Source organism: Gopherus evgoodei, chromosome 9, assembly GCF_007399415.2.
Source record: "Gopherus evgoodei ecotype Sinaloan lineage chromosome 9, rGopEvg1_v1.p, whole genome shotgun sequence".
Taxonomy (NCBI): domain Eukaryota; kingdom Metazoa; phylum Chordata; order Testudines; family Testudinidae; genus Gopherus; species Gopherus evgoodei.
The window spans coordinates 1,827,840-1,853,788 of record NC_044330.1 but is presented as its reverse complement, the minus strand read 5'-3'; the positions used below and the strand labels follow the sequence as shown (position 1 = coordinate 1,853,788).

Genomic DNA, 25,949 nt, shown 5'->3' with positions numbered 1-25,949 from the left:
TTAGCATCCAAAATATGGGGGTTAGCATGAAAACCTCCAAGCTTAGTTACCAGCTTGGACCTGGTACTGCTGCCACCACCCAAAAAATTAGAGTGTTTTGGGGCACTCTGGTCCCCCAAAAAAACCTTCCCTGGGGACCCCAAGACCCAAACCCTTGAGTCTCACAACAAAGGGAAAGAAATCTTTTCCCTTCCCCCCTCCAGGTGCTCCTGGAGAGATACACAGAAGCAACCTCCGTGAATCTAAGCAGAGGGACTCCACCCTCCCCGTTCCCAGTCCTGGAGAACAGAATTACCTCCCTCTTCACCCTGAGGGAATGCAAAATCAAGCTAGTAAATCTAACACACACAGAGTTCCCTCTGACTTCTTCCTCCCACCAATTCCCTGGTGAGTACAGACTCAATTCCCTGGAATTTCCCACTAAAGAAAAACTCCAACAGGTCTTAAAAAGAAAGCTTTATATAAAAAGAAAAAAAAATACATAAAAATGGTCTCTCTGTATTAAGGTGACAAAATACAGGGTCAATTGCTTAAAAGAATATTGAATAAACAGCCTTACTCAAACAGAATACAATTTCAAACACTCCAGCAACTATATTCATGTAAATACAAAAAAAACATATAAATCCTATCTGATCTTTTTGTACTTACAACTGGGAAACAGAAGATTAGAAAGCAGGAAATAGAAATCACTCCTCATCTGAGAGAGCATACAGGCAGACAGACAAAGAACTCAGACACACAATTCCCTCCACCCAGAGTTGAAAAAAATCCTGTTTCCTGATTGGTCCTCTGGTCAGGTGGTTCAGATTACTTCTTTCCAGGTGAAAGAGACATTAACCCTTAGCTATCTGTTTATGACAACAATAACAACCCATCATTCCAGTTGTGTCTTTTAATGGCACCAGCCCACTGGGGAGAGCTTCGGTCTAAGGCTCAGAACAGGGGTTGTGAGAAACAGCCTCTTCCTCCCTTGCCATCCCTCCTGGCTCTGCACGGATGGTGACCCAGACCCTCACTGTGCCACAGCTGGAATTCAAGACCCAGTCCCTATTGTAGGCCAGTCCCCGGCCAGTCGAGTCCCCTTGTGGAGGGAGATGAACCGTTAACCGGTGGCATGCGGCTGTGTCACAGGCGAGCTGCACGGTGCCTTCAGGGTCATTGTAGGTACATGGGGCCCGGGCTCTCTCTGCTTCTCCCGAGGACAAGAAGGAGTCTGCCGGGCCCGGAGCAGCCAGACACACCAGTTGCTCTTGAGGTAAAGCCGGGAGCGCCCATCCCTTTAGGTGCTCAGGGCTTGTGCAGAAGGTCTGAGAGTTCAGGGGCGCGGACCAGTTCCGGATCCAGCCAGTGAGAGAGGCCAGCCGGCAGTCGCACACCCAGGGGTTGTCCTTCAGGGCCACGCCGAACAGGTAGTCGTTGGAGTCAAAGATCCCCTCAGGCAAGGCCTGCAGGCGGTTCCCAGCCAGGTCCAGCACCTCTAGGCTGAGGAGGCTGTGGAAGGTATCCCCCGCCAGGGCAGTAAGGTTGTTGTGGTCTAGCTGCAGCGTGGTGAGGCTGAAGAGGTCTCTGAGGGCCCCCGCGGGCAGGTGAGTGAGCTGGTTGTGCGAGAGCACAATGGTCTGCAGCTGGAGCAGGTTGCTGAAGATCCCCTCAGGGATGGTCTCAAGCCGGTTGGAGGCAGCAAAGAGCTGGCCCAGCTTAGGCGTGCCGCGGAGCAGGCTGGCAGGGAGTGCAGAGAGGAGGTTGCCCTCCAGGTTTAGGACCTCCAGGTTCGACAGGTCGGAGAAGATGCAGGGGCGCAGGCTTGTGAGGGCGTTGTGCTGGAGCTCCAGTCTCTGCAGGCGGGAGAGCCCGGAGAAGGCTCCTGGGGGCAGATCCGCCAGCGCGTTCCTATCCAGAGAGAGGTCTTTGAGGCTCCTCAGGGGCTGGAAGATGCCGAGCGGGAGGCGGGTGAGGTTGATGTTGCTCAGCTTCAGCACTTGGAGCAGGGCGAGCGGGTCAAACAGCCTGTCAGGCAGCTGGGCCAAGGGGTTGTGAGACAGATCGAGCACCCTCAGCTCCCTCAGTGGGGAAAAGACCGTGGGGGGCAGGGTCTCTATCTGGTTCCCTTGCAAGTGAAGCGCTTCCAGGCTGGGCGTGCTGTTGAAGAGCCCTGGCTCCAGGGCTCGGAGGGCGCTGAAGGTGAGGAAGAGATTGCGCAGCTCCAGCAGGCTGCCGAAGGCCGCGCTGCTCAGGGCTGACAAATTGCTGCCTGAGACCTCGAGCTCGGCGAGGCTGGACCGCTCCCCAAAGGCGCCCACTTCCAGGGCCAGACTTGGGTTGTTAAGGAAAACCAGCCTGGTGAGGCTGCTGCAGTTGCTGAAGGCCCCGCTCCCGACAGTGGTGAGGGAGGTCTCCACGAAGAAGAGCTGAGTGGCATTGCCTGGCAGGCTCTCGGGGATGCCCCAGATCTCCTCCCCGGAGCAGAACACCTTTGTTCCGTCATAGCACTGGCAGGGGGGCGGGCAGGTCTGGGCAAACCTGCCCAGCAGCAGGCCCTGGAGACACAGCAGCAGGGGTCTGGGAAACATCGTCCTGCGCTAGAGAAAAACACACAGGTCAGTAGCCCCGCACAGCCCCTTTCCAGATGCCATTGGCTGCGGGGGGATGGACTGGAAAAGTCACAGAAAGCGGGAGCTCACCAGGGGCTGCAGCCTTTCCTTTAAGGCAAAGGTTGCTCTGAGTGACAGCGGGCTGGTCTGAGCCGTCTGCTGAGGTCGGCTCTTCTCACCTCTGCCACCAGGCTGCTAGGGATCTCCATAGGCTCCCCACGGTACAGCCATGAGCAATGCCTCTCCCCCAACAATCCCGGCCTCAGGAGATCTGGGGATCTACTGGCTTTACCCCAAAAACTTCTCCCTGCAGCTCCGCAGGGAGCCTCCCCCTGACCTGGCAGCCACTGGGTGCCCAGCCCCTGCATGTGGCCCCAAGTCGCGATCCTGCGCACCCACCCGCCCCACTCCAGTGGTCCCACTGCAGGCAGCTCCCTCCAGCCGGGTGGAGGAGGGGCAGGATTTGGGGGACAGGCGGGAATCCCGATAGAGCTGCTGGGAAGTGACCTGTGAGGCAGGTTAAGTCCCCCCTGGCTACACAGCAGGAGGAGCACAGGGGGCTGAGACAGGGGCAGGAGCAAAGCAAGGTTCTAATCCCCGTTCCGCCACAGAGCCGTCGCGGGGCCTTTCCCAAGGGACATGGCTGGAGCAGTTCAGGGGGGCTGCAGTTGGGCGTGTGTTCCCAGAGCCACGCACCCAAAGACGTGGCGAGTTCTCAGCCCTGCCGAGGGCAGGCTCCGGCTCAGTATTTTGCAGGGAGCTCTGAGATGCCCACACAACTGCTGCCGCCAAAGTCAAAGTCTTCTTTGACTTATCACCTTTAAGTGAAGCAGCCGGCGCCCATTTGTGTCCCTAAGGGCTGTGATCCAGTGCCCAGGGCCTCACCCCCCCCGCCCCGCCCCACTCCTCTAAGCAGAAGGGTTTGTCTCTGCCACGTCTCCTTGGCCTCCTGCTCATGCAGTGTTTGTTATTAGAGCCATGTGCTGGGCTGGGAGCAGAACCACATCCGGGATCTGTGCCAGGAGGGGAGAAGGATCCCTCAGGCCGATTGCTGCAAGGGCCAAGCGCTGCGCTCGGCGACACCAGGGGAATTCCTGGGGCGTGACGCTGAGTCAGCAGCCTTACACCGGGGAAGAGCGCTGGCTGGCCCCACAAGTGTGCATTTGCCGCTGATGTTTAAAATCAGTGGTGAAGAGGGACTAGGCCTCACGGCTAGTTAAAGTGTGTGGGGGGAGCAGGAGGGATTTGGGGGGGGGTGAAAGTAAATGTCTAACTGGGGTTTATTACCACATCTGAGGAGCACACAGTGAGACACTTGATACGGTTATGAAAATACTTGTTCTGCGACAAGGCGCCTGTCACTCTTACGTACATAACGTCATTATCCCACCCTTGGGAAAAGGATGTTCTGTGGAATTGGTCTACACTAGAGTGTCTAATGAAGGTTCAGGGGCAGTGAGCCAGATCCTCAGCTGGTGTAAATGAGCTCCAGTGACTCCAGTGGAGAGATGCCAACGTGGCTAGATGAACCTCTGCCCCATTAGGCCTGGTTTTATGTAAACGGGTCTCCAGGCATCGCGCACATTCAGTGATGCACCTGCTTTCTGTCAGTACCATTCTATCTGCATTTGGAAATGTGTGGTTTGTGGGTGCACAAGGCACTTGTTTTGCCATGCATGTGCACAAATCAGGGATTTAGAACACACGTGTAGCAGCGTACATGCACATGCCTGCACACCCAGGTAGGCAGGTACAGCCAGAATCAGGGAGGTCTGTCACAGAAGCGATATGCTCAATGGATTTTTGTAAAGTGGCTTTGCAAACCTTCTATTTACAAGTCACACTTCAGCATCAAACATTTAGTTAGATTGTAGGGGTGTGTCTGTACACAGGCAAAGTGGCCTCACTTTGTATGTGCACTGCCAGGAGTGCAAGCACAATGCTCTGGTTTGCACATACAACTGGCAGGTTAACTAGCGGTGTTTACATGTCCGTCGACGTGTAAAACACCCCTGCACTCTTGTAGCTGCAATGCCCAGGCAGAAAGAGGGCTGCTCACACTCAATTTATAGAAACCAGTTAACATTTCAGACAAACCCACCAACCATTTCACGTTTTCCCCAACCTGCAAATCCGTGGTGCGCTTTGAGTTTTGCACAACCCTTGCTATCAGATGAAACGTCATTGCCTTTCTCAGCCCATACTGGGTGAGCTGAATAGCTGCAGCCAACATTAGGTGATATTTTGCTTTCCCAGTGCCTGGTTCTAGCCTATATGGAATCAGACAGTGACAGAGATTTCAGACCCCTCAAGCAACAAGTCACCTCCAGAACACAGCTGTTATCTGCAGTATCCGAAAGCATGCACGAGTTACACGAACAAGATATCTGGCCAACTTCTTCTCTCCACGGCACTGCTGTCAGCCTGGAGCGACGCCACTGATTTTATTAGGGAAACTCTGGATTTACACCAGGGCAACAGAGCTGGATTTGACCCACCCTTTTCAGCTCTACAGCCCAGGCTGTTTTCATGCAAAGCCAAAAGCAGCTGCACAAGGCTCCGTTCCTGCCGACAAACCCAGGATCCCAAGCAGCTGAGAGAAGTGACAGTGCAGACACCTACCGTCGGACCAAGCCAGGCAGCCGGTGCAATTCTGCTGTTTCCTCACAGGAGGGATTTGCCCCTTCAAAAGGCAACATGTTTACTGAAAGGGACACGGAAACAGCTGACCAAGCACTTTCAGCCTGGGTGGGGCCAGTGATTTCTGCTTGGCATCAACAACATCCTCTGTCCTGAGCGTGCTCTGAAAAGACTCAGCGTGTCGGCATGAGCAGAGAGAAACACTTTGCTTCTCAGTAAACCAAAGAGCAACATAACACCATGTCACGGAGTCCCCAGGCGATGCTCCGGAACTGCTCCCCACCAAGCCAGGCAGGACTTTGGGGAGCCTCCTCTCCCTTGGAGCAGACTTGTTCAGGGCAAGAAGCTCACACAGCTTCACCTCCTGGGTCTCTCCTTGGAGCATTCAGCATCCTCTGCCCCTCCGTGCGCTTCCCACAGCGAGTCCACCCCAGCGGGATCCTGGGGAAGCCACCGGGTCCTGCACCCCCACTTTGCAGTCAGACGTGACTCTTAGCCAGCCAGTAACAGAGGTTTATTCAATGACAGGAACAGGGTCTAAAACAGAGCTTGTAGATACAGCAAATCGGACCCCTCAGCCAGGTCCATTCTAGGGGGCAGTGAGCCACACCCCCCACATCTGCCCTCCACTCCTCGACCCCAGCCAGCTCCAGACTAACAACCCCTCCCAGCCCCTCCTCTCTGCTCAGCCCCTTTCCCAGGCCAGGAGGTCACCTGATCCCTTTGTCTCCAACACCTTCAGCTGGCACCTTTGCAGAGGAGGGGCCCAGGCCATCAGTTGCTAGGAGACAGAGTGTCAGGCATTTAGGTGCACTGGCCCTTTGCTCTGCCAGATACTTAAGAACTGCCATGGGGACACTGAGGCACCAACACAGTATTCAGAGAAAACATTAAGAACATTCCTAGTTCGTCACACACCACCACTGACCAGCTCCCCCAAAACAAAGGCACTTCCCAGGAGTGGGGACAGCTTCTGGAACACCCAGCATCAGCCGTTTCTAAAAATATTAGAATGCAACCAGCAACGCATTTAAATTCCCCCTCGACTTTAATGAAGTTCACCTAAGAACGGGCCTAGCAAAGTGGGTAGAATATAAAAATCTGATGCTTATAGAGCACCTTTCATTTAGGAGGATCTCAAAGCTTTTTACAAACTGCCTGCATGGTGAAGGGCTCTCCCCCTCCCCCATAAAGCAGCCACCGCTGGGGTGAAATGCAGCAGCTGCTTGACACAACACCGCCCAAAGCTTTTAGGGGAAGAAGAGACCAGTAACTTCTTCTGTTGCTACCAAAGGGGGAATGAGAGGGATGCAGAATGTGACCGTTAGAGACAGAAATCCAGATGCAAACTGCAAACATCCCCCCCCACCCCCCCACACACACACTTTGGGGACATTCAAATCCAGTCCACACCCCAATTTCTCTGTTAAGGCCTTTTAAACCAGTGCGTAGCTTGGCCCTGTCTCTAGCCATTGGAATTGGCCAGAAACTAGCCCTAACACTGATGATCTTGCAGAAAGTTCCACGGGATTAATAAACCACCAGGGTTTGAGGGTTTGGTTTTACATCTCATCCGAAAGGCATCCCTTCCAGCAGCGCAGCCCCCAGCGCCAGGCTGGGCATGCTGTCAGAATCACCATCTCCTGATCAGCCAGCACTGCTTCCTGCAGCTCCCGGCTAGCCTCACATCCAGCCCCCGGGCTTGCTTGGCGTGGGAGAGCAAAGATCTTGTCCAGCTGTGATATGGCCAGAGAGACACCCTGTTCCCCAGGCCCTGTCAGTGAGTCCTAGCTCAAAGGACCCCCTTCAAGGGCCAAGAAAAAACAGTTGCCTAAGCTAGCGGGGCTAGAGTTGTATTTAGTAAATCTGGGGGGGTCGCTTGTGGGGAGATGATCACATACCTGAGGAAGTTGTCTGGTAAGGGGCGTCTCTTGTGTAGGTGTCACCAGCTGGCTGGATGCCCAGAGCTGCTACTGTACAAAACTTCTGTCATAGTCACAACCTACACTAGCCATCAGGAACTGACTTTTCTAAAGCCAGACTAAGCCCCCAGTTGCGCTGGGTTGTTTAAGTGCCTCTTAGCTCCTGCTCTCTGCGGGGTGAGACCGGGCCACAGAAGGTGGGAAGCGTCTCTTGCTGTAGAAGCAGAAAAAGAAAAACCAGATTCAGCACTTTGTCAGCTGAGTTAATGTGAAGCAACCGCTTCCTCTCAGCTGTGCTGGGCTCAATGTAATTTCTGCCCTGTGGTGAAACCTCCTGCCGCCACTTAACACGCATAACCCAGGTCTAACCAAATGCCCAAGAGGAGCAGTGCGGTGAGTCCCTGCTCACTCACGCTGCTGTGAGTCAACTGGAGCACCACTGCCTCTGAGGGCACTACTCCAGCACAACACTGGTGCAAGCAAAGGGGGATGAGATTCTCCATTGGGACTGGCACGAAGGTCTCTGACCCACCCCACAGCTATCACCCAGCCCTGGCTCCCAGTGAGCTAGAAATGCCCAGGGCCTTCTCCCTGGGTCAGCCAAGCCCATGCACCTGAGTTTTGTCTCACTAATCGCCTCCTCCACCTGTTTCAGGATGTGTGGCAGATTCTCAGTTGGCGCCAGTGGCCATGGGGTTACTCTGAGCCACACCCGCTCAGAGCGTTCAGCACACTTGGCTAAGGACCAGAAGATAACTCAGAACGTGTGTAGTGCGGCTTGACTTTCACGCCAGGTTATTCACACGTGCAGGCTAAGGCCCCAACCACTCTGGGAGTGACACGGCCACTCACCGTGTCAGTAGGAGAGGGTGTGGCACCTACCGGGCAGGGCTGGAACCAAATGGGCACAGGGCACTTTCACGTGCTTGCAGGAGGTTTTGCACAGCCAAATGCGTGGCTCTGAATAAAACGTGAAGGGCAGGTGCTGTGGCAGGAACACACGTGACATGGGAGGCCGGCCATACAGTTACAGGGGCTTCAGTGGCTGGACGTTCACCCACTCCCTGTCAGTGCCCTAGAGCTCCTGGGGTGCCCATGGCTAGTCTTGTGCCAGTGTCAGGACAAGCAAACCCAGTGCTGGGGTCCCTGCTTACGCTTAATAAAGACATTCTCCCTCTCTCACACCAGCTTTTCTCCCCAGAGAACTGTGCTGACCCCAGTGTGTGAGAAGGAGGTGGTGGGGGGGGTGAGCAAATCTGGCCCTTTGATATTTCAATGCTTCCAATAGGCACCAGCAGCACACGGTCTCCTCCAGCCAATGCCCTCCTGCTAGCACAGAGCCAGGGCAGCATGGCCACTGGCAGTGTAGGGGAGGCAGATCCAGCCTGGTGTCCGCTCTTCCACGGCACCTCCATATCAGCCCTGCTGGACTCGCTTTCCCCAGTAGGCTGCCTCTGACATGGCCACATGGGGTTCAGCTGCCCCACTGGCCTGAGTGCCAATTGGGGCCGGACCCCGCAGGGATTGGGCAGGGCCTCAGCATCCCAGAGGAGAAACAATCGAATCACCTGACTGGATATAGTATTTCTGGACCTTAAAAGTGTATCAAGCAAAGCATCATCTAAGCCCTGGTGATGCACTACCCCTGCCTGTCAGCGCGTGCCGTCTGCACAGCTGGGGTGTAAAACAGTGTGCGTGTGTATGCTGGAAGTGTGTTCTTTACGTAGGTGTTGGGGCACTGGATATGCCAGCCTGCCCTAGGCAAAGGAACGGTGTTTCGTCTGCCTGTGTCTCCCCCGTAAATTGAGCGCAGAGACCATGGAAGGACATCTACATCTAAGGTAAACAGTGATTAAGCCACCTGGAGAAGAACATTCACCGGCCCGGGAAGGACACAGCCTGGAGTCTGCAGAAGCAGCAGGGGAGAAACCGTTACCCACGAGTCACCAGACACTGAAAGGACGGCGAGGGAACCCCTCCATCACCTAGGGGACAGCACCCTGGGACGGTGGATGCAGGGTTGGGAAATGCTGGCAGCCTGATGGCAGCGAGGAAGCTGTGGAGGGAAGATTGTAGCTTGCTACAGACAGACACTGAAAGGCCTGTTTGATTTTGTTTGTAACCATTTGCCATTTCTATTATCTCTGTTTAGTATCACATCAATCTCTGAGCTTTATTAATGAACATACTAGCTGTGCTCTTAGCTGTCTCCGTGCTGGTATAGTGAAGTAACGAATGAGTCCGCAGGGAGCCGAACGGGCTGGTGTGTGTACTGTCTCTCTGGAGACAGCAGCCGTGGGTCAATTCTGTGGGTGTCCTGGCAGAGAGACCGGACTCTGCAGAGAGGCATCTCGGGGATGCTCAGGAACTGGGTTCACTGAGAGCTAGCAGCAAGGCTTAGTCTGGCAGAGTCCTGAGGTGGAGGGGTGGACAGACGGGTGTGGCAGAGAGCTGACAAGTCCCAGCAGAGGTAACACAGCAGCTTACGGGTCTGGGCGTCCTAGCAGAGCGTCATGCCTGTCCTAGGTGGAGGGCAGTGAGGGGAACCCTGACCCTTGTCACCAGCTCACTGCCAATGCTTTCTAGTTAGCCCACCCCCTGGCCAGAATTTTAGCCATAATTAGGGTTTGAAACTAAAATGGGGAAGGGCAGGGGAGGGAATCTGGCTTTGAAACAAAAATCACTGCTCAGGCCAGGGGACGCCAGTTTGAAAAATTGCAGCAAAGCGCGCCCCAGCCTGGGCACTACGAGGCTGCGTTCTTGTTAGCCACACAGGGAACCTGCCCCAAGGAGCGTCTGTGTCACTTGGACAGCGGCAATAGACACGCAGAGATCGCTGTGGCCTGGAGGGAGTACGCAAGAAGCGAGAGTTACATGGACGCGGGAAGGAAGGACGAAGTGCTCCTAACGCTGCTGACCAGAGCAGGGCCAGCACGTTCAGCCCCTGGCTGTGAATACGAGGAGGAGCTCCAGCAACACAGGCGGATGACAAGACAGGCGAAGGGCTGTGGTTTGAGGTCAGTGAAATAAAGAGGATGCGTACAAGGGGGAGACATCGAGCCAGGCCCAGGCTGGGGAGAAGCCGTGCCAAAGGAGTTGGGGGCGTGCTTGGCGTGGAAAGAGAGCCCAGCTGACGGTGCTATGCCGTTGGCTGAAAGGTCGCGCCCAACCCCGCTGTGGGGCAGCGCCAGCCATCAGCCTGGGCACTTCCCCAGCGTTGGGCAGATTTTCTTGCCACTCCCAATTCCGGTGGAGTAAACACCCACTGCAGACCCGGCGCATGTCAGAGCCTTCGGCCCAGAGGGGCAGAATCTGGCCTCAGCGACTCAGGTGTAAATCCAGCGTGAGTGCAGTAAGGTCCATGGGGTTACCCTGGATTTATAGCCGGCGTCACCAGGGTCATGCTCTGGCCCTTGCTTTCCAAACACTGAGCCTGGAGATTTTGTTTCACCAGTTTACACCGACCCCGCCCAACGCTTCCGAGAACATCAGAGGAGTCTCTGACCAAAAGAGCAAGGGAGCTGTTCGGCCTGCTCAGTCACTGCGTGCTTCGGGGGGTGGGGGAGATGCAGCTGCCTGGGGCCTCACAGCAGGCGGCTCTCAGAGTCCGGTGTCTGGAGGAGTGAGAGAAGAGGTTAGTGACCAGACAGAGCGGAGTTTGGTTGGGTCAGTGATATTTTATTGTCACTTAGTCTTCATATTGCTGTAGCACTTAGGAACCTCAGCCCTGGACCAGGACCTATTGTGCAAGGGGCTGTACAAACGCAGAGCAAACAGAAGGTCCCTGCCCCAGAGGGCTCACACTCTAAGTATTGGCCAAGAGACAACAGGTGAATACAGACAGGTCAGTGGGGAAGCACAAGGAGATGACCCTGGTCAGCACGATAGGCGGGGGAGTCGGCTCCGGAGTGGGGAGATGGCTCTAGCCATGGTAGGTGAGGGATTCCAGCCCATACTGGAAATGGGGGGATGGCAGAATGTGGGGTGTCGTGCCATAGTGATTGGGGGAGAGGCAGACACTGAGCACTGCTGTGGGGGTCAGTGTTATGGGTGCTGAGAGGTGAAAAAACAGGAAGGTCCATGCTCCATAACAAACAGCATGCAGTGCAGGAGCACAGGGACGCCCACCCCAGCTGATTGCACAGCAGACACACACTGATCCAGCCCAGACCTTGGGCCGCAGCGTTTCCGGGGCACCAGGCATTTGGATTGTGCCCGTTTTTTTCCTGAGTTTCCATGTATAATTGTTTGCCTGAATTGGGCTGATTGGTTCTGCGAGTTGCTCATGGGTATGGAGCCTGATTCTACGGCCAGCTCTGCCCCAGGGCTGATGGGAGCAGGAGCTAGGGAGGGCTGGGGCACCCCCATGGACACACTCTGCCACAACACACTTGTGTCACGGCTGGGCACGAGCCCCAGCAGAGTCAGTTTGCGGCTCCGGGGACCCCAGGCCCAGCTGGCCTGGGAGTGGAGCCTGCCCTGTCCTGACAGCAGGGCCATGGCCATTGGATCCCTGTGCACGTGGCACTGTGGGGCTGGCAGCTCAGAGGCCAGGCAGAGCGTCAGGCTGGCCCTGCTCCTTGCAGGCCCCTGGCCCTTCCCCAGCAGAGCTCTGGACCCTCGCAGGCGACGGAGCTGAGACAGTGAGAGGGACGAAGGGCCAGGGACTGACTGCGCCAACTCCTCACGCGCCCACGGCTCTGCCTCAGAGTTGCTGAGGGAAGCCAGCATTTTGTGCCCCTAGCCTACGTCCAAGGCCTCAGGCTGACCCCACCACGCAGCACATGGGGGGAGCTGTGCCACTCATGGGGTGGCCATGGAGAGCCCTGGGGGGGGCTACTTCCTGTGTGCTAAGGCTGGGCCCATGGGGGCACCCACAGGGGCCAGGGTGACAACAGGCCTCAGGATGTGCCTACAGGGCAGGGTGAGGAGGTTTGGGTCAGTCTGTGAGGAAGGCAATTTATAGCCCCAGTCACTATAGTCGATGTAAGGCCTACTGGTAGCATATGGACTGAAATCCTCCCCCTCTCCCAGCCCCACACTCACTGGCCATGCCCTGAGGGGGCAGGGCACAGAGGGACTCTGCAGTGCCAACGCAATCCACACAAAGCTTCATGGTGCCCAGCCTACGCTTTGTTCTGCCCCTTCCTTCGCTCCAGGACCACCTGGCTCCTCTTCCTGCAGCTGTAGGCTACCAGCCCCACCAGCGTGCAGAGCACAGCCAGGCAGCCCAGTGTGATGACAGCGACCACCACCCCGCTCTGTGTGCGAGTCAGGCCCCACAGCCCCCTCTGGGCGACGCCAGGGACGTCCGGTGGCCTAGTCAGGGACCCACTCGCAGTCCCTACGCTTGGCTGGTTGGCCAGCGAGGGGCTGAAGGGTGTTGGTGGAACTTTCTCTGGAGCCTGGTCGGATGGATGGGCGTAGGGTGATGTTTCTGGGTGACTGAAGGAGGTGGGGTTAGGCCTGTATGTCATGGCCCCAGAAGGGGTCTCCGGAGAGGAGTGCCCCTCATCAAACGATACGACTGGGGCACCCCTCACGAGGAGCGGTAGGGCGCACACAGGCAGGCTGTCTCCCACCTTCAGCAGATTGACTCGGAGCCAGTTCTTCAGCGCCAGGATGCTGGCATCGCAGCGCCAGGGGTTGTCGTGCAGCTTCACTTGGCGCAGCTGGGCCAAAGGATCGAGGAGGCCTGCGGGGAGGTTCTCCAGGGAGTTGTTCTGCAGATGGAGGCTGAGCAGCCCAGTGGCATTCTGGAACAGGTCCCCAGGCAGGGCACGCAGCCTGTTGTTCTGCAGGGAGATATTCTGCAGCTTGGGCAGGCCCTGCAAGAGCGCTCCCTCCAAGTTGCGCAGAGCATTGGAGTGCAGAGACAGCTCCAGGAGCTCGCTCAGACCCTGGAAGGCAAAGGTGGAGATGGTACGGATCTGGTTCCTGCTCAGAACCAGCAGCTGCAGCTGGGTGAGGTTGCTGAAGACGAAGTCTGGCAGGGCGGTGAGCTGGTTATCATAGAGCCACAGCTCCCTCAGCTTAGGCATGGGCCCAAAGGTCCCAGGGGCGATGTCTCGCACCGCGTTCCCATACAGTGTCAGCTTGGAGAGCTCAGGCAGGTGCAGGAAGATCCCCTGGGGAAGAGCTGCTATGATGTTGTTGGACAGGAAGAGCTTCTGCAATTGGCCATTGTGCGCGAAGAGCCCGGCCGACAGGCGCTTGATCTGGTTCTGGTGCAGCCCCAGCTCCTGCAGCTCCCGGAGCCTGTCGAAGGCGCCCGCAGGGATCTCACGAAGCTGATTCTCGTACAGCCTGAGCACCTGCAGCCTCGGCAGCCTCCGCAAGGCCTTGGCCGGGAGGGTGGTGATGCTGTTCTTGGCCAGGTTGAGCTTGGTGAGGCTGGGCAGCCGGTCAAACACCCCCTCCGGGAGGGAATGCAGGTTGTTCCCATGCAGCTGCAGCTCTTTGAGGTTGCTGAGCTGGGCAAAGTGGGAGGGCTGAATGTGCAGGATCTGGTTGCCCGACAGCAGCAGCGATTCGAGTTTCCCCAAGGTTTGGAAGAGCTCCACGGGCAGCTCTTGCAGCTTATTGCTGGACAGGCTGAGGTAGCGCAGGGCAGCCAGGCCCTGGAAGGCTCTGGGGCTGATCCGAGACAGGTTGTTCTTCTCGATTCTCAGCGCAATCAGCATGGAGACGTTGCCGAAGGGAGTGTCCCCCAGCTCAGCAATGCGGGTGTTGATTATCTGCAGGCTCATGGCGTTCGCGGGGATGGGGCTGGGAAGTTGCATGATCCCTGCTCCTGAGCACTCCACTTGGGCTGATTTGGAGCACTGACATTCTTCAGGACACTGCCCAAGCGCCAAGCGAAGGACTTGAAACCCCACGAGCAGCGGGACCCAGCCTGTCAGCGCCATGGGGCCTGGAAGCAAAACAAACAGAGACATTCAACAGCCATGCTTTCCCATCAGCTACCAGAACCCCAGGCAGGCTGGAGGTTGCCAGGCCATCAGTCACCTCACCAGAGACCGGCTCTTACAGCACCAGGGCTGCAGCAGCTTCTCACCGTACAATACGCAGGACAGGCCAAGGAAATCAGCGTTCAAGCAGAGATGCCCTGCACTGGCTGGGTGAGACTGGTAGCCACCAGCATCTAGGTGACACACACAATGCCCCCAGAGACACTAGCAAAGAGTGAGAAGGCCTTAGCACCTAGAGAGCATGTGGCCTCAGGGGCTGCAGGCTCTACAGACGTGGGCCTTGTTACCCCCACTTCGCAGAGGGGCCTGAGGGGTGGAGAGAGGATGTGGCTGGCACAAGGGCCCAGCAGGTCTGTGGGAGTGCTGGGGTTAAAGCCCAGATCCCCTGGTGCCCAGTGCAGGCTCTAACCATTAGAGAACGCTACCTCCCTTATTAACATCTTTGGGCTCCAGCTGCAGCTGCCCCACCCGTGACCTGCCCCCGCTTCCCCGTGTGCACGGGGATGACAAGGCAGACGACATTGCAACAGGGAGCTCTCCCACTACTGCTGCGGCTGGAACAGGGCCTTTCATAGAATCATAGATTATTAGGGTTGGAAGGGACCTCAAGACATCATCTAGTCCAACCCCCTGCTAAAGCAGAACCAATCCTCAAATCCCTAAATGGCCCCCTCAAGGATTGAACTCACAACCCTGGGTTTAGCAGGCCAATGCTCAAACCACTGAGCTATCCCTCCTTCCCCCCCCCCCGGGAATGCACCAGATTCCCCATTCCCAGGATGGCAACACGCCGGGAGCCCCTCACCCGCAGCAGGGGCCAGCCACAAACCTTCACACCCTGGGTTCAATGAAAAGATGCTAATACGCTGGCAGCGGGCACATGGGAACAGATCAATAGCCTCTCTAACCCTGGAGCTGCAGGCAGGGCCAATGACTGATGCTTCCACAGGGAGTAGATGCACCTGGACTGCGCAGTGCTGTTCTGTGGGAGTTGTACTGTCAGAAATGAGGCGCCTAGAGGCCTAGCTGGCTGGGAACGGGGCCAGAGGATCCTAGCTTGGCTCTGTGGTATGGATTTGTACACGTTACTAAAGCCAGTTACAGTTCCTTCCCAAGCCAGCCCCTTTCCCTGGAGAAGATTCAGGCTGGAGGCCTCGACCACCCCACTGAGGATGCACAGACCTCCCACCCACCCGAGGGATGGGAACAGGATTTCGGAGTGTCAGCCTGGAAGAACAAAGGGCAGACTGGAACAAACTGGGAGCAAAGCCAACGAGTGTCTCACACGCAGCCCAGCAGCCCCCGCACCCCACCACAGCTATTAGAATCATTCACAGACTTTTCGCAGGAAGAGTAAAAATTGCTCTGCTCCTGCGCAGCCCCCAGGGGCTGAGAGTGTGGTTTCCTGTGCTCCGGCAGAGCAGCGTTCGCGAGCTGTTCCAGCTGGAACCAGCTCTGGAATGTCTCCAGAGCAGAACCCAGTGGAAAACTCAAACCAGCAGTTCCTGGCATCCAGTCAGGGTTTAGAAATTCAACCAAACCCCAGGACAATTAGGTGAGCAAAGCTGCTAACAATAACACTGGGCTGTTACATAGCCCTCTCCATCCTCGAACAGTTAGTGGAGCTGAATAATTACATCCACTGCACGTGCAATAATAATAGGCCTTAACTGCACTGTCCAGCAGGTTCCCCACTGGAATGAGCCTACAGCTTCCTCTGCCACAACATCTCTGGGGCTGGGACAGAGCGGTGCTGAGCACAGACACCCAGGCCTGTGTGCTTGATGGCAATAACCGGAGGGGGTCAGGCTGATGGCTGGAAACTCTGAGCCCTGGCGTTTGCAGGGCTGCCAAGCAGGCGTAAGTCCACCCGGAGCTGGGCTTCGGACGGTTTACGAGCTCCGGTAACTGCACATTCACTGCTCGCTAGTCAGCCCCAGTGGCTCACTGCGCGGGGTTCACGGAGCCCAGGGGATCTTTCACAGACGCATCGCAGCTCCGCTGCATGCCGGGACAGGCACCTCCAGGCACCGTGCAGCCCTGGCTGGGGTGAGCTGTGACTCACATTAAGTGCCAGGCTCTTTGGAACCATTGCTAAATCTCCCAGAAAGCAGCTCTTTGTTTGGGGTTAGCCCTGTGGGGAGACAAAGGAAATGCCTTGGGGGCAAGTTCTTTGGCTTGCCCTGTGGGCCAGTGGCCAGTGGCCCTGGGCTGTGGGAAGGAGCCTGCTGACGGAGTGCCAGGATGCTCTCCGGGCCAGGCCCCTTTTCTTTCTCTCTGGGCTTGTTCAGGCCAGCAAAAGGCAAGCAGGTGCTGGCCCCCTGCCAACTCTGGGGCTGCCTCTTGGGGTCAGGAGCACAGGGCCCTAGAGCTATTCTTAGAATGAGGCCTGGCTCTGGCTCGCAGGCTAACTACACAGGAGTTTGGCCGTCCCCAGAGTCTGCAGCACCCCCAAACCTGACTGGCACGGCAGCAGCAGCAAGGGCGACCAGAGGGAATTCACCGGGAAGGCCACCATGGGCCTTGCTGGAGGGCAGGCCTCGGTGCCAGGGGGACCCTGGTGTGGGGGACAGGCTGGTTCCTTCCTAGAGAGGAGTGCGGAGATGGGACTGTGGGGCCGTCCTGCCTGTGCAGGGCGGGGGGGATGAAACACACAATGGGGGATGAAACACACCTGGCTTCTGAGCCCACAAGAACTAGGACATGCCCCTTCCCCCACCTTACTGCAGCCCCGGCGAGGGGATGAGCAGTGAGCCCAAACTGGCAGACGCCTGCCCTGAGCAGGAGGGCACTCCCCACCCACACACAGGGTCCCAGCACGCAGGCCCCAACACGGGCTCAGCAGCTCCAGAAAGGCCGTCCACAGCCCTGGAGTGCAGCTCAGATGGGAAAATCCTCCCAGATGTATCTGGTTGTGGCCCTGGAGCACGTTCCCAAAGAGCCACACCCATGAGACAGGCCTAAAGTGCCCAGCTGGCGTCCTGAGGAGGGGCTGGCCGGCCGCGACTCATCCAGGTCTGTGGTGCATTGAGGAGCCTGCAGCTGGACAGCAGAGGCTGGCCAGCCTCTCCCAACCCACCTGGAGAGAGAGTCAAGTGATCAAAGGCAGCCTCCTCCTGCCAAACACAGCAGGCAGCTGTGCGGCCGGGCAGAGACGGAGCCCACGCTCAGGCCCTGGTCCTGGGGAGGGGGCGCTCTGAGCCCAGGCAGCCCGGGGGAGACGTTTGGCACGATGGCATGGTGCCAGCATATGGGCGGCCTCGGGATGGCACGTGGGTGTGAGCACTGGGGTAATAATGGGGCCACTTTGCACTTCTCTGGCACGCCCGGGCTCCTGGCTCTTTATGTGGGTCCAGAGACCCTTGGCAAACCCTGCCCCAGGGGGTGAAGGTGTCTGCGTAAGGCTCGCAGCAGCCCGGCCCACCTCACCTTGAGGGGAGACAGACGCCCTTTGGAGCCCAACCGTTCTCAGCCACGGGGGGCACTGCAGAGCCCCAGCACCCGTCCCCAGCCCCTAGCCTCCCACACTGGGCTCATGACCTTCGCCTCCACTGGCCGCACCCATCACTGGATGGAGCCACAGCCCCCTGACGCTATCACAGCCCCATCCAACCCCCATCAGTTCAGAACTCAACATAGAGGCGCTGGTCCACACAGGGTAGAAATGGAAAGTCGCTGTTTGCCCCCCTCTCCTGCTGCCCAGGACTCAATCGCCAGCCCCTGGCAGCTTCCCAGGAGCTCTGACCCCTGACTCCAGTAACTCATTCTGACATCCCCTTTACCTGCCGAAGTGCTGGGTGAGCGTCCCAGTGTGGGGCTGGGAGGACTCGCTAACTGGACTTGCTGTATCGCTGCCAGGGAAAATATTTGCTTGCAAGAGGGAAAAAATCCCTAAAAAGCCATCACATTCTTTTGGTTTACAGATGGAAACAGTTTGCATCTGAGAACAATTTTGTTTACATCAAGCAGCTTATACACTTAACCAAGCACTCTGCACATCAAACGGTCTCTTCGCGTCACACCCTTTAAAGTGAACTTGAACGATTCCAGCACCAGGTCATTAAAACCAGCTGAAAACTGTTATATTCCTTTGTCTTGGTCAGGACAAGGAGTTACCACTGTACAAAGGAAGTGCCTGAATATTACACACACACAGACACACTGTTCCCCTTTAACAATCAACCTGTCTGAAACTTTGATTTTACTTTCTCTTTTCACCCATTCTTTAGGGATTATTATTTATCAGGCTTTGATTTTTACTCCTCTTCTCTAACTATTCTCTAACTCTCACAAGAATTCTCTAGAATTGGTTTGCTGGATAAGAACAAACCCTCGAGCTGCTAAAGGGACTGGAAGGCTGGATGAACACACTGATGCCCCACAGCCCTGTCCCTGAAGAGCTGCCCTGAGCCTGGAGCCAGCACTCTCAACAAAGTACATGAAAAAGTCACTTACCAGCCCTGTGTCTTGCTGCTCAGATCTCGCAGAGCCAGGGAGATGTTGAGCAGCAGAAAGCCCAGTGCTGCTGTGTGAGCAGAGTGCTGTGTCCCCTCCCAGTATTTAAACGGTCTGAATCAATGAATCAGCAACAGGGCAGCGTCAGAGGCTAGAGAAATCATTGGAACAGAAAAATCTTGGGACTATTTCTCGCCTGATGTTCCCAAAGCGAAGGGAGCATTTGTGTGAAGAGCTGTAAGGTAACCCTTTATATGAACCCTTCTGAGTCCTGATGCTTTTGTCTGGAGGAAGCAGCAGGCCCTGAGAACTGGACATTACAACAGCAGAGATGTGCCCAGATCCCAGGTCCAGGTCACAGGGGGAGAGCTCCCCCTCCCCAGCAGATCACAGACAACCCTCCAGTGAGACACACAACCACTCTCGCTCCTACATTGAGACTAACCATTTCTGTGCCTACAGATATGGGACGAGGGGGAGCTAGGCTGACGATTAGCAGAGTCTTATGCTGCTTAGACAGAGCCTTTCCCCGCTGACCTCAGCGTGCTGTACAGAGGGAGGAGGCTGCACTTCTCAGATGGGGACACTGAGGCCCAGGGAAACTAAGTGTCTTGCCCAAGGTCACACAGGGAGCCAGGGATACGGCAAGGAATAGAGCCCAGGGCTACTGCCTCCCAGCTCCCTGCTGTAACCCCACTCAGCACTGCCCCTGCCCACTGGCAGCTTTGACACAGCATGCGCCCCACTGGGGGACAGCCCCATGCCCCTCATAACAGTGGGAGGAGAAACTTATGAGCATCAGCAGCGGCCAGGGCCGGGGGCGCACTGCTTGTCCAGGCCAGCCCCCTGCAGTGGGCCCCTCAGGTGGCTCCTGGGCACCGGGCCGTGAGCCAAGGCCTTTGGGAGCGACCCGCTCTGACCCGCCAAAGCCAGGCAGCCTCATGCCACTTCCATGCAAGTCCTGGTCCAGCTCGCCCCATGGGGCAGCCACATGCCTGGCTCCATCACACTCTCCCCACTGGCCTAGGACAACCCCCAGCAAAACCCTGCTCAGCTCTGCCTCCGGACCCCACAGCCGGGGTGAGTCCCCAGCACACACCTGGCCCAGCAGCCTCTGGTGACTGCCCCCCACCCCTGTGCCATGGCGGTCCCTCTGCCTGGCCGGGCGGGGAGTGAGGGACAGAGCTCGGCTGGGGGTGAGGGGGGCTGGCAGGGCAGGGCTATTTGGGGCTCCGTATAGTATGTGACCCAGGCCTCAGGCCACTCTTGGCTTTCGAGGAGCTGGCTAAGTGGCAGGCTTGGAGCTAACCACAAAGTGCAGGCTGCAGTCAGAGCCACGGTCAGGGAAAGCTCACGGCCAGCGTGCTCGGTCAGTCCAGCTCACACGGTGCCACGCCTGCAAAATGGCCCTGGGCTGGCCCAGGGGCGAGCGTCTGCCCTCGAGCCCAGCTGTGCTGCTTCACGGACTGATGGGTGATCACCGGGCCTGATCCCACAAGCTCTCCCCGCGAGCCCACCGCCAGCCGGGCTCCGTACAGGGCACACGAGCGATGGGTTAGAAGGACGAGGCACTTCCAGCTGGCATACAGAGGCAGCTGTAAAGCTTGTGCTTAGCCCGGCTCAGCACTGCATTGCCATCCGTGAGTGTAGCAGAGGCACAGCCACGGTGGGGTTCCAGGCGTCCCGTTTTCGACTGGAATGCTTGGTCGAAAAGGGACCATGGCAGCTCCAGGCAGCACCACTGACCAGGCTGTTCAAAGTCCGATCGGCAGCGCAGCAGGGCTAAGGCAGGCTCCCTGCCTGCCCTGGCACCGCGCAGCTCCCCAGAAGCAGCCGGCATGTCTGGCTCCTAGGTGCAGGGGTGATCAGGGAAGTGTCGCATGTCTGGCCCCTGGCACCGGCTCCACAGCTCCCACTGGCCAGGAAACGTGGCCAATGGGAGCTGTAGAGGCCGTGCTTGCAGGCACAGACACCACGCAGAGCCGCTTGGCTGCACCTTCACCTAGGGACTGGACATGTCACCCACTTCCAGGAGCGGCGTGGAGCCAGGGCAAGCAGGGAACCTGCCTTAACCCACCTGTGCCAGCACCGCCCAGCTGGAGCCCACATCCTGAACCCCCTGCCCCAGATTGGAACCCTATCCCACTCCCTAACTCCCTAGCGGAGCCCGCACCCCCACCCCCTGCCCCAGGCCAGAATCCCATCCCACTCCCTAACTCCTTCCCGGAGCCCGCACCCCCACCCCCTGCCCCAGGCCAGAACCCCATCCCACTCCCTAACTCCCTCCAGGAGCCCGCACCCCCACCCCCTGCCCCAGGCCAGAACCCCATCCCACTCCCTAACTCCTTCTCGGAGCCCGCACCCCAACCCCCTGCCCCAGGTCAGAACCCCATCCCACACCTTAACTCCCTCCCGGATCCCACACCCTCTCCCGCACCCCAACCCCCTGCCCCAGGTCAGAACCCCATCCCACACCCTAACCCCCTCCCGGATCCCGTACCCTCTCCCACACCCCAACCCCCTGATACAGGTCAGAACCCCATCCCACCCCCTAACTCCCTCCCGGAGCCCACACCCCTCCTGCACCCCAACCCCGTGCCCCAGGTCAGAACCCCGTCCCACACCCTAACTCCCTCCTGGATCCCACACCCCTCCTGCACCCCCACCCCCAGGTCAGAACCCCATCCCACTCCCTAACTCCCTCCCAGAGCCCGCACCCCTCCTGCACCCCAACCCCCTGCCCCAGGTCAGAACCTCATCCCACACCCTAACTCCCTCCCGGATCCCACACCACTCCTGCATCCCAATCCCCTGCCCCAGGTCAGAACCCCATCCCACTCCCTAACTCCCTCCCGGATCCTACACCCCTCCTGCACCCCAATCCCCTGCCCCAGGTCAGAACCCCATCCCACACCCTAACTCCCTCTTGGATCCCGCACCCTCTCCCGCACCCCAACCCCTGACCCAGGTCAGAACCCCATCCCACTCCCTAACTCCCTCCCGGAGCCCGCATCCCTCCTGCACCCCAACCCCGTGCCCCAGGTCAGAACCCCATCCCACATCCTAACTCCCTCCTGGATCCCACACCCCTCCTGCACCCCAACCCCCTGCCCCAGGTCAGAACCCCATCCCACTCCCTAACTCCTTCCCGGAGCCCGCACCCCCACCCCCTGCCCCAGGTCAGAACCCCATCCCACTCCCTAACTCCCTCCTGGAGCCTGCACCCCCTCCCGCACCCCAACCCCCTGCCCCAGATTGGAACCCTATCCCACACCCTAACTCCCTCCCGGATCCCGCACCCCTCCTGCACCCCCACCCCCAGGTCAGAACCCCATCCCACTCCCTAACTCCCTCCCAGAGCCCGCACCCCTCCTGCACCCCAACCCCCTGCCGCAGGTCAGAACCCCGTCCCACTCCCTAACTCCCTCCAGGAGCCCGCACTCCCTCCCACATCCCCTACCTCTACCCCAGCCCTGAGCTCCCTCCCATACTCCAAACCCCTCATCCCCAGCCCCACCCCAGAGCCTGCATCCCCAGCCAGAGCTCTCACCCCCCTCACATCCCAACCCCCTGCCCCAGCCCAGGGAAAGTGAGTGAGGGTGGGAGAAAGCGGAGCGGGGCTGGGGGGGAGCTTCAGAGAGGGGGCGGGGCAGGAGTGAGGCCTCAGGGAAAGGTCGGGGCAGGTTCTGTGCAATTAGAAAGTTGGCAGGCGTACGCCACGGCCTGGCAGTCCGGCCAAGATCACAATGCCCTGACATCGCACTGCGATACGGGAACTCGCCCCCAGGACAGACCCGAGGCCTGCTCAGGCCTGCCGCCTGCATGGCCCCTTCTGCTGGCTGCATGAGGGGACTCGCTTCTTTTCCTTGATATGGGGTGGCCACAACTGCTCCTCCTGATGCTGCGCGTATAGCACGTGTGCGCTGCAGACAGACAACTAGGCACTGCAAGATAAACGGCGGCAGGAGGGGGCGGAACGGGGGGGAGCCGCTGGAAGAGAAATGGGATCAAGGGCAGAAAAACAGAATGAGGGGAAAGAACGAGAAACTCGGCAGAAACTGGAAAGTACAAGAGAGACCAGAGAGTTTGTAGCTGGGGCTGGAAGATGGAGCACGGGAGAACAGCAGTGCCAGAATCACGGCAGGAGACGTGGCACACGCAGTCACTGCACAACATACCGAGCTTTTTATTCACAGGCAACAGCTGGGCTTGGTGCAGAGCAAGGATGGGGGACACAGAGACACACATGAGGACATGGAGCCCCCGGCGTGCACACACGTGCTCATGACAGCCATGCAGTCAAGGAGTGTGCCTCTGCCATCCTGCAATAAACCGGGTGCCTTTGTCCCTGCCCTAATCAAAGACACGGAATTGCATGGGCTAGTGTCCTGAGCACAGGACTGGGGGCCTGGTGCTCTATCCCCCACTCTGGCATAGGCGCCATCTGCGGCTGAGGGTGAGTCCCCATCCACCTCTGTGCCTCAAGTGCTGATACGAACAAACAATGTCTGGAGGAGGAGAGGCTCCAACGTGGGCTCTTTAGCAAAGGCATTTCCGAGGTTTTCGTGTTTTACAGGCTTCCTCCTGTTTTCCTCGGTGGGCAAGGTGGGCTCTTGCAATTATCTGAGCCTCACACTGCCTCCCTGCCGACACAGGAAACACCTTGCAACAACAAACAGGCTTTGCTAGGCAGGGGTGAGCCGTGAGCTTCCCCTCCACACCGCGATGGCTCCCTGCATTCGGGGAAGTGCTTTTCCCCTACCCAGGGCCAAAGACACCCTGCAAAGGGAATGAGTCACAGAGCACAAGTACACTGTTGTTAAGCCATATGCCGCAGAGGAAGGGCCACTCCAGAGAAGCAGCTGCTTTCCCAGAGAAAGTGATTCCTGGAGCCAAACACTGCACCTCTGTCCAGCCAAGGATTCACCCCTGCCATGGATGTCACTGAGCTAGTAAAGGAGGATGGAGGAAAGCAGAGATCTATTGGGGAGCAACATCCCCCCTCAAGGCTGCCTGGAATCTTGGGGTCACTGGTCCAATCACCCCCGAGGGGAGCAGCCGATCAGTCCCTGGCCCTGTCGGGCAGGGTGCTCAGGGGAATTGCAGACACACGCAGGCTACAGACTGTCCATGTTGCCATGTCTGCACGAAGTCAGGGAGAGGACCACTCCGCCTGTCCAGTCTGACCTGGAGGTGCCCCCAACCTCAGATCAAAGACAACTAAAGCCAGCCCAAGACAGCAGGTTCTCAGTCAGCACTCCAGCCTCCACGCCAGGCCAACGGCAGCTCAGACAGCATCGGCCTTTGGAGAGGAGACGATGCTCGCTTAGGACCCAGCCACGAATCTGTGCCTAAGCAGCACGCCCAGTGATTGCTCACCCTGAGAACCACGCCATGGGAGCTGGGTGACTCTGGGATGACACCAACTGAAACAAAGACTCTTGTTCACAGCCTGCGCGCGAGTCCATTCCTGGGGCTTTGCTCAGGCAGAACTCGCTAGCCGTTTGGATGAGTTATGCTTAATTATACTTTCCAGGCTGAGACTCCCAAACTGCTTATGTGGGGCTGAAACAGAGCAGCCCTTACATTCTTCACAGGGCGTCTGCGTTTGTTCTGCCGCCCAATCCCTTAAAAAAATGAGTTTCCTCTTAATTAAGGCCTAGGCTGATTCTGTATGTACCCAGCCCTCCGAATGGAATCATTCAGCTCATTGCCACATGAATGAATGTGTCTGAGTTTCCAACACCATCCACCAGTGACTGATGTAAAGAAAGCTGTTTGTTTAAATGAACACGCACGTGCACATGCAAACACACCCCAGAGAGGAAAATGCTTCCCTTCAGCAGCTATTCCCTTCTCTATTATTTCATGTACATCTAAAGCCCCTTCCCCCATCCCCTGCCACGGATTCGGGGCTCCTTACATACAGACATTCTTGCACCAGGGTTTGCTGCAGTAGGAGTATAGTCGCCTCAGTTCCTTTCAACAGAAGGAAGGGTCAGACCGACTGACGTAGAGTCACGGGGCTCGGTCACCCACCCACCTTTCCACACAGTAATACTCATCCTTTGTTCGGCCATGATCTGCTGGGTACTCCGCTGTGATGCAATTTTGGTTCTTTCCCCACCAGCTGAGATCTGCTGCTGTAGACAAACGCCTGCAGGCGGAAGCGAGTCCTGAAATGAGACACAATTTACCTGGGTTCATCAGCACTTGAAGCCTTACCTTTAAATTGAGGTTGGATGTCAGTTTCTAAAAGATCTGCTCTGGCTCAGCCGGAAGTTATGGGCCAGAGGCAGGAATCCTTGGGTGAGGGTCTCATGTCTGTTCTGTGTTGCTTTTTACACCACATGTATCACTGCAGCATCAGGACGCCTTTCAGTCATGCATTAATTAATGCAGCTAATCGCTGACACATTGCTTCCTCAGGCAGAAGTGTGTGCAGCTGGAGAGCGCTTGGAAGGAAGGTGGAGAGCTTGGGGTGGTCCTTGGTTCCTGGGGGTGTTCTTCCTACAGCCTGGCACCAGCCCCGAGGAAGCTCTCTCTCCCACACACAAACAAGTTTTGCCTCTACAAAGCCCCACTGGGCCAGAGGAGCAGAGCTGCTGACCAGTCTCCATCTCAGAGATTTAGTTGATCTTTTAAGTACCAAGGGCCGAGGACACTGGCCCCTCGAAGATGAGGGCTGAGACCATGAACTTGATTTGCTCTTCTGTGTGAAGCTGGAGGAGAGAGGGGAGGACAGGTGTGATGTCAAATTACAAAGGATGAATATAAAAAAACAACACAAGCACGTAGGGCCAAAATTAGAAAGGCCAAGGCACAAAACGAGATTAAACTAGATAGGGACATACAGGGTAAGAGGAAAATATTTTACAAATACATGAGAAGCAAGAAGACAACCAAGGACAGGGTAGGCCCGTTACTCAGTAATGGGGGGAAAGACAATATCAGAAAACACAGCGGTGTGCAAAGTGGTACATGCCTTTGTCGTTTCAGTTTTCACCAGAAGGGTTAGCAGTGATTGGACGACTAACCAGTGAACATCAGTGGAAACGGGGTGGGATATGAAGCTAAAAAAGGGAAAGAAGAAGTTAAGAATTCCTTAGGTTAGATGTCCTGAAGTTGTCAGGGTCTGACAAAATACATCCTAGGATACTTAAGGAACTGGCTAAAGACATCTTGGAGCCATTAGCCATTATCTCTGAGAATTTGTGGAGGACAGGAGAGATCCCAGAGGACTGGAAAGGGCAAATATAGTACCTATCTATAAAAAGGGAATAAGGACAACCCAAGGAGGGAATTATAGACCAGACAGCTTTACTTTGGTACCTGAAAAGATAATGAGGACATAATCAATTTGTAAG

At 57.1% G+C, this 25,949-nt stretch overlaps 2 protein-coding genes across 7 annotated transcripts; both read right to left on the bottom strand.

The window, feature by feature from the left end:
• Nucleotides 1–792: 792 nt before the first annotated feature.
• On the bottom strand, nt 793–7,367 carry CPN2 (carboxypeptidase N subunit 2). Of its 4 annotated transcripts, none has more exons than XM_030575103.1 (2): nt 7,136–7,367; nt 793–2,582 (listed from the first exon to the last, which is right to left on the bottom strand). In XM_030575103.1, the coding sequence occupies exon 2, from the start codon at nt 2,571–2,573 to the stop codon at nt 930–932; it is 1,644 nt and encodes a 547-aa protein (XP_030430963.1). In that variant the 5' UTR covers nt 2,574–2,582; nt 7,136–7,367; the 3' UTR covers nt 793–929. The 4 variants fall into 4 exon arrangements, with proteins under 4 accessions (XP_030430963.1, XP_030430967.1, XP_030430965.1 ...); XM_030575107.1 differs by having other exon boundaries at nt 793–2,577; XM_030575105.1 differs by lacking the exon at nt 7,136–7,367 and adding an exon at nt 5,217–5,291.
• A 3,458-nt stretch (nt 7,368–10,825) lies between these two features.
• LRRC15 (leucine rich repeat containing 15) lies at nt 10,826–25,267 on the bottom strand. 3 transcript variants are annotated; one of them, XM_030576341.1, is made up of 2 exons: nt 24,808–25,267; nt 10,826–14,069 (listed from the first exon to the last, which is right to left on the bottom strand). In XM_030576341.1, the coding sequence occupies exon 2, from the start codon at nt 14,062–14,064 to the stop codon at nt 12,283–12,285; it is 1,782 nt and encodes a 593-aa protein (XP_030432201.1). In that variant the 5' UTR covers nt 14,065–14,069; nt 24,808–25,267; the 3' UTR covers nt 10,826–12,282. The 3 variants fall into 3 exon arrangements, with proteins under 3 accessions (XP_030432201.1, XP_030432200.1, XP_030432202.1); XM_030576340.1 differs by lacking the exon at nt 24,808–25,267 and adding an exon at nt 18,583–18,855; XM_030576342.1 differs by lacking the exon at nt 24,808–25,267 and adding an exon at nt 17,910–17,959.
• Nucleotides 25,268–25,949: the final 682 nt, after the last annotated feature.